Genomic DNA, 11950 nt, shown 5'->3' on the forward strand with positions numbered 1-11950 from the left:
GCCAGGCTGTACTATTTCCTTCCTTCACTCTATCTCCTGATTGTCCTTCTGTTTTTGCTTATCTGAAACATATGTAGATAATTTCTTATGTAACTCAGCCATATATTTCACATAAGCGTTCATTTCACTATCCAACAAGTCCAAGCTTGGACCCTTGCCACTCGTGCGCAACCATGAGGCTGGCATTTGCCTTCCCGTAAGTAATTCATGTGGAGTCACATGTAAATCATGCTGTAACCCAATCCAAACCGGTATGCTGACAAATTTTAGCAATGCGATTTTTCAAAACACCATTCATTCTCTCGCAAATACCCTGGCTTTGTGGGTGATAAACCGATCCGAGACGTTGTTTAATACCTAATACCTATTTTTGCAAAAGTAGTCGAACCGTTTTATCCACAAATTCTTTCCCATTATCAGATGAAATTCTGTCGGGAAGTCCCCATCGAGTGACAACTTCTCGACACAAAAAATTGGCAACAGAGTGGGTGTCTTTTCGCTTGGTTGGACAGGTTGGTCTGGTTGTTACCTGTTCCCGTCTCAGCTCTTTACGACGCATCCCCGAGCTCTGGCTTGCCCCCGCTCCTCACTCTTTGTCGGATTAATGAACTCTTGTTTGATTTTGCACAAACTGTAAATAAACACTGTAAATCTGCCCCGAGTTCTGCACCTCTTTGGTCCACCCCACACCAGCCATTACAACATATTCTTTTGTAATTTTTCTCTTGACCTCCCCCCTAGACACATGTGCCATGCCATGTGCTTCTTGAATCATCAAACCTAACAGGTCTGATGGAGCAACAATCAGTCCCTCATGGTTCCACCACAAACCTGTACCGTCCTGGGTAGCACCTCGGTCTCGCCAGAGCTGCTTGTCCAATGTAGATGCAGATTCTTGCATTGCAATCACATCTCTAAAAGTAACCTTATCTTCCAAATCCACCTCATGAGTAACCAAAAAGATTTGTCCTGTTGTATTTGCTCCTGTTACTGCTTTTGCTGCTTCATCCGCTACTTTGTTACCTCGGGTTACCCTGGACACATCCATTTTGTAGGCGGCACATTTGGCTATAGCTATTTCTGTAGGTTTCATTACAGCCTGTAACAATTTCATTATTTGCGCATGATGTTGTATAGGAGACCCATCTGTTTTCTTAAACCCCCGATTTTTCCAGACCGATGCAAACAAATAAACATTATGCACATAAGCCGAGTCAGCATATATTGTTACACGCTTTCCCTCTGCCAGCAAACATGCTTCAGTTAACCCCACAAGTTCAGCTAACTGAGCTGATGCAGGCTGTGGTACTATTTCAGCTTTCACCACTTCAAAATCATTTCCCTGGGCTCTCACCACTGCATATCCTGCTCTCAAATGGTCTCCGACACGATAACAGGACCTGTCAGTCCAAAATTCTAATTCAGGTCCTCTCAGAGGGAGAGCCTGTAGATTGGACCTCAATTTGGCATATCTCTCTACTTCCTGAACACAGTCATGCAGCTCCCCATCTGTTGGCATTGGCAAAGTTTCAGCGGGGTTTGTTGTAGAACATCTTATCAATGTAACATCTTTCTGTTCTAGAAGTCTATGATAATCTCTAAGCCTAGACATGGTCAATGTATGTTTACCAAAATTCTAAAGATTTCTAAGGCTATGATGAGTAAGGATTGTCACAGAATAACCCAATTGTTACAGCTGAAGCCTTCTCATACATTAAATGAAACCCACCATCACTCTATAACAAAGTGGAAACTCTAATTCTACATCTGAAAAAGCTCTAGAGTAGTACGTAATTGGCTGGGGCCTTACCCCTGTTCCCGTTGCCTGACAGAGAACTGCGCATGCATATTTTCCTTCTATGGAGGTAGACACATACAGCAAAAAGTTTTTAGAATAGTCCGGAAGTGCTAAATCTGGCGCCTCCTGCAGTCTCTGTTTTACAGTCTCAAATGCAACAAGTCCATCATGTGTCCAAGTAAGATTTCCATATTAGCCTGGGTGTCGTCTGGACTAACCGCCGACTGGCCTGGATTGAGCCTGATCTCCGTCTGGACCCGTCACTCTGACCTCTGACCTTAGCCCGGGGCCTGTTTCACACTCCCACAGGATCGTAATAGACAACAAAAATACTATCAACATTAAAGATATACAAATTACAGGAATACCTTATATAACAGTATAATATGAATATACCGTAAATTTCGGACTACAGAGCGCACCTGAATAAAAGCCGCACCAGCTAAATTTGAAGAGAAAATCAATTTTGTACATATATAAGCCGCACCTGAATAAAAGCCGCAGGTTTTCATATTGTAACATGAGATATTTACACAGAAAGACACGCTTTTTTTAAAAACTGTGCCTGAAAATTGGAACCAACACGACATCAACACGGGATGAACACATCTGCAGGTTTAGAAAATAAAACTGCACCAAAACGGAAAATCTGCTTTTATTTCCTCTGAAAACTTTTGTCGTCTTTTACATTGACCAAGTTGGATTCATTGATGTCGAGCTTACGTGCAGTGGCTCTATTTCAGGAGTCGGCAACTCGCGGCTACGGAGCCGCATGCGCCTCTTTCAGCCTTATACTGCGGCTCTGCGTGGCTGAAGTGTATTTTATTTGTGTTAGCTCTTTTTTGTTGTAGTTTAAATTGGAAGATTATTATGATCTTAAAATAAAATTATATTTTCTTATTTTTCGTTGCTCAAAATAAGCGTCACACTCGCGGAACAATGTTCAAAACAAACACCGCACACGTCTCACGTCTCACAGACACAGAGACAGAGACAGACACTGACACACAGCTCACAGTCCTGCGTAAAGAGCCCTGATTTTCAGACGCTGTGCGCACAGCTTTTAACAAAGGGGAAAAGGACAACTGAGGAGCCAGAAGAGGAGACTACGACCTCCAAGAAAAAGAAAGATACATTTAACAGACAATGCCTACTTAAAATCTGGGTTTGTCGCTGCAGGTGACTCACGCGCACAGTCCGCTCTACGTAACATACGGGAAAAGCAAATAAGGCAATGAAACCTTCAAAACTGCTTTGGCACATGGAGAATAAGCACCTGGGATTAAACGATACGCCTTTAGAGTTTTTTTTGTTGTTTTGTTGTTTTTTTTTGTTTTTTTTTGAAAGAAACTGCGGAGCAGAGTAGACATAATCACATAATCAGCGCAGGGCTCCCTCTGATGCAGCGGTTTGGTGAGTTGTATTTTTTTAATGCACTTAAGTTGTTTTTGCCATATTTATCTGCCACGTGTAGAAGGCTTGTCCGTGAAAATAAAACCCAGGGGCCGTTATCCAGTAAAAAATCCATAAATAAGCCGCACTGCTGTAAAAGCCGCAGGGTTCAAAGCGTGGAAAAAAAGTAGCGGCTTATAATCCGAAATTTACGGTATATATATATATATATATATATATATATATATATATATATATATATATATATATATATATATATATATATATATATATATATATATATATATATGTATATATATATGTATTAGTATTATTTGTATATATATTACAATAATACACCTTACTCTTATTATTATATAATATCAACTAACCTCATCAGTCTTCACCATTCTTGCAGTGAGTGATCATAATGTTACCATCTCCTAAACCACTAACTTCATCAATAGGGTGAACAAATATCCAAGTGTACACCACAGTCTAACACAATTAGATAACACCAGGACATCAAAAAGAAAAAAAAGAAGGGTAGCACCCCAAAAAGGCAAAGGGAGATGGAGAGGGGAGGAAAAGGAAGACAAACAACAGGGAAGCAGAAAGAGAGAGAGATGGGAGGGGAAGAAATAAAAGAGGAGAAGGGGGCAAGAGAGCTTACAGGGGTGGGTGGAGCACGGAGAAAGAGGGAGAGAAGGGAGGGGGTAAAAAGATAAGGAAGGAACAGAGACAAAGAAAGAGCAGGAATTTATTCCACACCAACTGCACCCAATACACACACAGAGAGACAAACAACTAACTACTAACAACTAACCCCAATTTAATTGTGACCCGAGCCTAAACTGCACCGGCACGCGCTTAAACCTTAGTTACATAAATCATTGTACATACATATACTTTATCCATTTTCCTTTAAATACTCGCGTGTACAAATGGGTCATCTAAATTTAGTGTCACCCAGCAGACCTGGGCCTAAACAGCTGCAAACACGCGTTACCTTATATATCAATCAATCAATCAATCAATCAGACTTTATTTGTATACCACTTTACAACAGTAAAAACTAAACCAAAGTGCATTAAAAGGTAAAAACAACAACAAAAATTCTATATACAAAACAACAAACAATAAAAACATTAGCTCGCGTGTACCATTACCTTGACTACTTCACTTGACTATTTTCACTTATTCTTCTCCAAAACACAGGCCTATCTACATACATGCAACATCAAAACCCCAATACAGTACTGTATTCCCCAATTTAGCAATTTAGATGAATTTTAGGTAAATCCCAAACACTCCCACAAACTAATTTATAAAAATAATGCTACCAATCCTGCCAACAACGCCAATATTTAATGTAGTTTAATTTACATAGAGCAGCTCACCTGTAATAGTATCCCGGTGGTCCGGAGTGGGATGTATTCCGGAAATGACCCAAAAGACAAGCTCTGATAGTGTAATGATATTTATTACAAAAACAGAGTATATGCCAATCACAGACAGAGTCTGGGTATTCTCTGAGCCAATGTGAGAAAGACCCCGAACAAAGAGACTCACCCATATTTATACTCTACAGATCTATAGAACTATAGGAGCCCCTTGTCTGTTCAGGTATTTGGCCCCAAGGGTTAGCAATTACCCTTACAGTGTACCCATACAATACACCCAGTGTGAGATCATGACCTTTGCCCCCTCTGGGCCTTAACCCTTAAAAAAGATAAGAAGGAATTCCTGGACCTGATGACAATTGGCAGGCCAGATACCACAGCAGGATGTGCGTGACTGTGTGCCATGATAAGGACTGGCACACTAACTCCTTCCCAGCTCAGAGCTAGTGCTCTGAGCTGGGAAGGAGCATGCTTCCTTTCATCGCTCCTTTATCATAGGAACCTCGGGAGCCTCCTAACCAGCGAAAAGAAGAGAGGCATCACGATACAGTTCGCTTATTCTTGAAGGTTTCTTAACACTGTCCATCTCTGCAGGAAGCGTTTCTAATGCAGTAGAAGTTTCGTTGCCTCAGACATTACAGAAAATAACTATCTGGATAAATAAAACTTTATATAGGCCCTGAGAATGAATGTGCCATTTGTCTTATAATTGGCTACCACAGTCCAGATTTTTACTGGTCCACTGAAGTACAAGTGTCTTAGTGCTAAGAATTGATCTCAAGTAATATTTTTTCTAAAAAAAATAAATAAAAAAATGTCTGACCCACTGACCTTTCTTTGGTCTCCTTTTATGAAATTACATTGTACATTGTATTTACAGTTTACAGATATTTAATGCAACACATGTATTCAACTTTTATATCTTGTATGTATTGAATTACAGGTGTTTTAAATAGATAAATGTAACTTGCCTCTCCCCAGATCTGAGTCAAATATATAAAATTTCCACTGAGAAAAGCAGGTGACTGACCCTTCACCGGAAAAGTTACATAGTGTTACAAGTAAATGAATAGAAAATATTAAAGATATAATAATTAAACTTAAATAAAGTAAACCGTTAACCATATATGCCATATACATATATCCATTTAAACTGATGAAAAGATCCAAACTAAATATTTTGAATTGAAGTTCTTTTAAATATAATTTTCCTTTTTGCAGTCAACAGAACAGTTCAAGCCGAGGCCATAGCTTCACAGCCTGTTTGATCCGTGACTAAGAGCCTGTTCACATCCACTCCCATTGTGCTCAATGTGTCCCGTAGCTGACTGACGGTGGCGCTATTGAGCTGTCGGGTTCGAGACAGGATCCAGGCAAAGTCGATGTGGAAGAGACCAAGGTAGTCCGAGCAGGAGTAGACCAGGGAGTAGGAGCTGTAGTCTGTGGACAGCACCATGTACGGGGAGTCGGGGAGACCTGGGAGATTGGAGTACAGTTATTTTATTAGCCCTAGTTATATTTTTGTGAATCTTATACAGGCATTTTCTGGTAGAGGCCCCATTGACTTCTTGTCTCTATGGACAAGTTATTGCTTTGTCTGGGCCTTCTTAAACCCTTAATTTAAGTGTATTTAATTGGCCTTAATCATTAAGAAGTTTATATAGGGTATCTATGGAGACAAGCAGGTCACACTGGCAGGCTTAGCCACAAGTCAGATCAGTTTTCAAAGTATTTTGAACTACACAAGCACATACAAAAAACAGATACATATAATGCAAAACTCTGGAACATTACAGGTAACACAATAGGATATTTGTGTAGAGAAAATAATAGTACACTCTGAGGAATACACTTGGATTTAAGTTTGAACTGTTGTCTGTGGCTGATGTCTGTGTAATCTCTCAGTCGTCCAGGTATGATCCATAGTAAAAGAAAAATTCACTTCTGTCAACTGGACAAAATATTAAAGTGAACACATTTGGCCGGTCACCCAAGCGGCTTCTTCAGTTCTGGTCAGATTACTCGTGGACACTGCCTCATACCCAGAGGTGGAACATAACAAAGTAAAAGTAACAAAGTACTGTACTTCTTCTACTGTACTGTACTACTGCATGTAAAGTACAGATACCTAAAATTTATACTTACCTACCCAATTAAATTTTAAAGTGGAAACACTTTTTCTTTTAGTTCACTAAATTTGAGAGATGATATCTGTACTTTCTACTCCACTATATTTTTGAACTGGACTGAAAAGTAAAAGTCTTTTTATTATTGTTTGAGACTTGCTAAACAAAATTCAGTACACATCTTTATCAAAATCAGTACATTAGAAGCTTTATTAGAGCTCAAACTCTGTGCATACTTTTACTCTCTAAGTACATTTTTAAATGGGTACTTTAATATTTTTACTTAAGTAGATTGTTTCATGTGATACTTTTACTCAGAATATTTTTTTAATCCAGTATCTGTACTTTTACCTAAGACACAAAATGGAGTACTTCTTCCCCCACTGCTTATATCTGTCTGAAGGGTGAAGGGAGGAGCTAACTCCACTGAAACTAACACACCTGTTGTTTACAGTTTATGTTTGTTGGCTAGGTCTCTTGAGCAACACTAAGTGTGAACTGTGCCCGGGTCATACTTGTCATAATTGTCCAGGCCCCTAATGGCTGCTCTCACACCTGTTAGCATACTGGCTAGCACTATTGTTTCCTTGTTTAGGTTTAGGTTTGAGGATGGAGCTATAAATAGAAAATAGATGATATCGGAGGCGCTCATTCCTGTTCAAAGATGTATTGTCTTTCCTAACAAAAACTGCTTCTTTAACTCTCCTGTCAAACCATTTATTTTCTTTGTCTAAGATCTGTACCTCACTACCTTCAGATGAGTCGTTTATAGCTTTAAGGTGGAGATGCACAGCAGATTGTAGTCCTGAGCTGCTCTGGTCATGGTGTCGCCACATTCTCTTACAGAGTGACTGTTTTGTTTATCCAATATAACACTCACTGCATTCTTCACTACACTGAATGGAGTAGACCACATTGCTTTGTTTATGGGTAAATGCTTAATCCACTCCACCACTGTTACTGGTGTAACTGGGCTAAGTTTGTAGGCTGCCTTGCACACACCTTTTCAGGTCTGCACATACATTTTCAATAGGATTGAGATCAGGGCTTTGTGATGGCCACTACAAAATATTGACTTTGTTATCCTTAAGCCACTTTATAACCAGTTTGGCAGAATGCTTGGGTCTTTGTTGATTTGGAAGACCCATTTGCACCCAAGTTTTAACTTCCTGGCTGATGTCCTGAGATGTTGCTTCAGTATTTCCACATAATGTTCTTTCCCCCTGATGCCATCTATTTTGTGAAGTGCTCCAGTCCCTCCTGCGGCAAAACAACCCCACAACATGATGCTGCCACCCCCATATTTCACAGTTAGGATGGTGTTCTCAGACTTGCAAGTTTCCCCCTTTTTCCTCCAAATGTAACTATGTTCATTATGGCCAAACAGTTCAGTTTTTGTTTCATCAGACCACGTTACCTTTGAAAAAGCTGACAGACAGAATCGCAGGTTGGGCTGGGTCTTCTACTTTGGCCGTGCCCTTAATCCAGTTTATGTTTCCATCTGGCCTGTGAAGAAAGCAAATTAGTAAGTATTACTGTATTTGAACAATATCAGTAATCTGTGTACACATTTTAGACGTGCACTACCAGTCAAAAGTTTGGACACGCCATCTCATTCAATATTTTTATTCTTTATTTATATACAAATTTAAAATATATATATATGCTTCATATATTTACATAAATGAGATGGTGTGTCCAAAGTTTTGACTGGCAGTGTAGATCAAGTAAGTAAGTTAGGTGCATTAAGCTATGAAATATGAAATAAATAAGACCAAGCCAAGGTATTGCTGGTTTAAAGGTGCACTCAGTTTTCTAGTGCAACTACCTGCCTCTATGGAAATATTGCTTTGCCCAGAATGTTCTACAGTATGACCTTAAACTTACATATCTCCAAGGAGACAAGCAGTTGATGCTACAAGGTCATGCTACAAATTAGATCTGTGGAGAGGCGACTTGGCTCATAGGAAGAATACATATTTTTCAACATATTTTTAGCAATAAAACAATACAGAATACAAGATATGTTTAATGGCATACTGTGGAATGTTCCCCAGCAAAGCAGAATTGTCTCCATGTCCACAAGCAATCAGTAAAGTTCCATATCACACCTTTAAATAATTAGTTTTATATACTTACAGCAGCTCTGAGTTGTGAACCCCCACTGCTCCATCTGAGAGCAGGCTGTATTTGGCTTGGACACATTTTCCTCGTTCAAAGATTGCCGGAAGTTTCTCGATCTCATACCAGGTCCCCAAGTACTGCAAACAAAGTGTTATTTAGTATTAACACAAATACTGTATCATGGACCATACCTTAGGGTACACCAAGTACTGCCTAAGAAGATGTTTGGGTGTCCAAGTACCACCAGATCTAAACCCGGACTATATCTGGCCTAAATTAGAACTAAAATGATGGGTTTCAGCAATTTATCTCATTCATCGTTACATTCATCTCTGGGACACAGAACCTGTCTCCTTCCTGAGCAGTATGATGACTGGAGATTCCCATGGTGTTTATACTTGTGTTTGAACAGATGAACGTGACACCTTCAGGCATCTGGAAATTACACCTAAGGATAAACTAGACTAGACTTGTGCATGTTCACAATTCTGTTTGTGATATCTTGGCTGAGTTATTTTGACTTTCGCCTGATGTTAAACAAAGAAGCAGTGTGTTTGAGGTGTGCCTTCATATACATCCACAGGTGTGTCTCTAATTAACTCGATGTAGTCAATAAAGCTTTCAGAAGCTTCCAAGGACATGACATCATCACCTGAGTTTGTTTAAATGCATAGTTTTCGTACTGTATGTAAACGTCTTACTTTGAAGAGGGTAATGAAAAATTGTCACAAAAAAAAAAACAAAAAAAAAAACCTTCAAAAATCCTCATTATCCTGGCATTTAGCAAATAGAAATAATTTTGGTAATCCTAATTGACCTAAAAAAAAAGGGAAAGGTTTAGTCTGATTTAATGTCATAAGCATATGTCTTTTTATATAGCACATTGAAACTTCTGGTTTCTGGTTACTATAGTCCTAATTTGTTACTGGTTTGAACTCAGTTTGTTCTAGTCCTGGTTTAGTTCTAGTCTAGTCCTGGTTTAGTCTGTCTTAAATCCCAATTATGGTGCAGTGTTTGTGTGCGAACACAAGCTAAATCACGACTACACGCATGACTAAATCACCAAAAATCAGATTAAACCAGGAAGACTACAGGACGCTGTTGGGAAAAATATAGACTATACCAGGATGAAAACTGGCCTAAATAAGGATCTGAACCAGGACTAAACCAGGTCTAATAAAGGACTACTCTGGGTTTAACCAAATAAAAAAACACATCTAATCCAGAACGACTTGTAAAAAGTAAACCAAAGTGAAACAAAATGACCAAACTAGACCTAAACCGCGAGTGAAGTGGATCCGAACCAGGACTAACCAAGACTAAATAAGGACTAAAAACATGCTAAACTGGATCTTAACTAGTTTTTAATATAACCACGACTAAACCAGATATAAACAAAAAAAAAAGAAAGTTATCAATTTCATGTTCAAAAGTTTATATATTAGAATGTACTACTACTGTACCTCTACGAACTGTTATTACTACTAGTTAAATAGTTTAGTTTAACAGTCTTACCTTCGTGACATTGAAGTTTTCTTGCAGGGATGATTTTGGACAGTTGGAAAAATGAAAAGACTGCCCATAAGTGGTCTTTGCTGCCAGAAGAAGCAAAAACACAACCTAAACAATGCAAAAATATAGAAAAAATGAATACAAAAATGATTAGTTAATACATTCATTCATTGATATATTTGATGGACCAGACCAAAATATAATCATAAAAACAAAACAAAAAAACTATTACTATATTAGAAGGAAAATGAGAAAAATTTAAATTCAACATATATTCAAAAAAGCTTATTCAAATTGCTTATAAACTCATCAAGGTGAATAATTACAATGCTCTGAATGCATAAGTTAAGTGAGGAGTAACTTTGGGCCGCTACAAACTGTTTAATATGAACTAGCTCTGGTTTTCAAGTTTTCAAGACAGTAAAAATCAGGTACAGTGTTTTAAATGTATTCAGCTGGTTACATACTTAACAAATCGTAAAGAAAATTAGATAAAATTAGATAAAGATGTTTTTCTCGTAAGAATAGTAACACATTACCTTCAGTAGAGCCATGGTCAGTTGCAGTTGAAGAGAGAGTTGTCCAAAAATGACTCAACACTGCACAGCTCAATGTAATATTTGCCTTTTCACCACTTGAACTTTGGAACCAAACTTAAAATAATTGTGTTTCTCATATAGGAGTGGTTTCATTGTTTGTTCAGATGTATTTTTGCTTTAATCATGGGCGCAGTATGTTAAAGGTGGTTTGCGAAGTTGCAAGTCATTATTTGTCAACTTAATTGAGAATGTTCTGGCAAAGTTTCAAAATGTTACATAAGTGTTTCTATTCTAAAATAATAAAATAAAAATATTGTATGGACTGTACCTTTCATATGTAGCTCTATTTTGTTTCCTCTTTAGCTCAGTTTTTATTCAAAGGGGCAATATACAGGGTGTCCATAAATTGTCTCTTTATGATTTTAAAATGTAATTACAAAGGCAACTGAACAAATGAAACAAGACACGCAAGTGAACGGTAAACCACCTGCTCATCTCCACTGAGATGTTGTGGCTTTGTCTGTAATGTTCCACCCGTCTAGCTCCATGGAGACAAGCAGGTGATGCAGGCTGTGTTACAGGCCGCTCTGGTGTGTGTTGGCCTTTACTGTGACTGTAAAACTCTGCTCTGCAATTGTGAAAAGTGTTTATAAACTTATTGTGGTGAATAATCAGGAAGTTCAGAAGGCAAAAGATAAGTGAGGAATAATTTTGGACTACTGAAAACAGTTTAAAATTATTATTATTATTTATTTATTTAATTATTGTTGTTATTCCATTAGCAGTTCATTGTGTTTGCAAAACATAGGGGGAAAAAAGAAAGACATAGTCTCTAAAGCTGCGGTTCTTAACCTTGTTGGAAGTACTGAACCCCACCAGTTTCATATGCACATTCACCGAACCCTTCTTTACTGAAAAATAAAATATGATTTTTTTCAAATTCAAGACATATGTATGTTTTACTGGTGCACAAAATGAACTGTGCATTAACATCACTGTGTTCAAAGAATAAATACAATGCATGAACTCACAACAAATTACACACATACCTTTTCA

The 11950-nt window shown here is 38.2% G+C and overlaps 1 protein-coding gene across 1 annotated transcript; it reads right to left on the reverse strand.

Annotated features, from left to right (window-relative positions):
- Positions 1–5398: 5398 nt before the first annotated feature.
- Positions 5399–10983, reverse strand: LOC117388346 (apolipoprotein D-like). Its single transcript, XM_033985869.2, has 5 exons — positions 10895–10983; positions 10359–10463; positions 8859–8980; positions 8137–8225; positions 5399–6069 (listed from the first exon to the last, which is right to left on the reverse strand). Exons 1-5 carry the CDS (start codon positions 10907–10909, stop codon positions 5828–5830), a joined length of 573 nt encoding a protein of 190 aa, XP_033841760.1. The 5' UTR covers positions 10910–10983; the 3' UTR covers positions 5399–5827.
- Positions 10984–11950: the final 967 nt, after the last annotated feature.

The sequence above is a fragment of the Periophthalmus magnuspinnatus genome, chromosome 20, assembly GCF_009829125.3.
Source record: "Periophthalmus magnuspinnatus isolate fPerMag1 chromosome 20, fPerMag1.2.pri, whole genome shotgun sequence".
NCBI lineage: Eukaryota > Metazoa > Chordata > Actinopteri > Gobiiformes > Gobiidae > Periophthalmus > Periophthalmus magnuspinnatus.

Excerpts from the sequence above, each read along its gene's own strand:
- LOC117388346 (XM_033985869.2), bottom strand. Across the intron at positions 8,226-8,858 it reads GTTCACAACTCAGAGCTGCT|GCCAGATGGAAACATAAACT; the intron begins GTAAGTATATAA and ends CTTTCTTCACAG. Across the intron at positions 6,070-8,136 it reads GTCTGTCAGCTTTTTCAAAG|GTCTCCCCGACTCCCCGTAC; the intron begins GTAACGTGGTCT and ends CCAATCTCCCAG.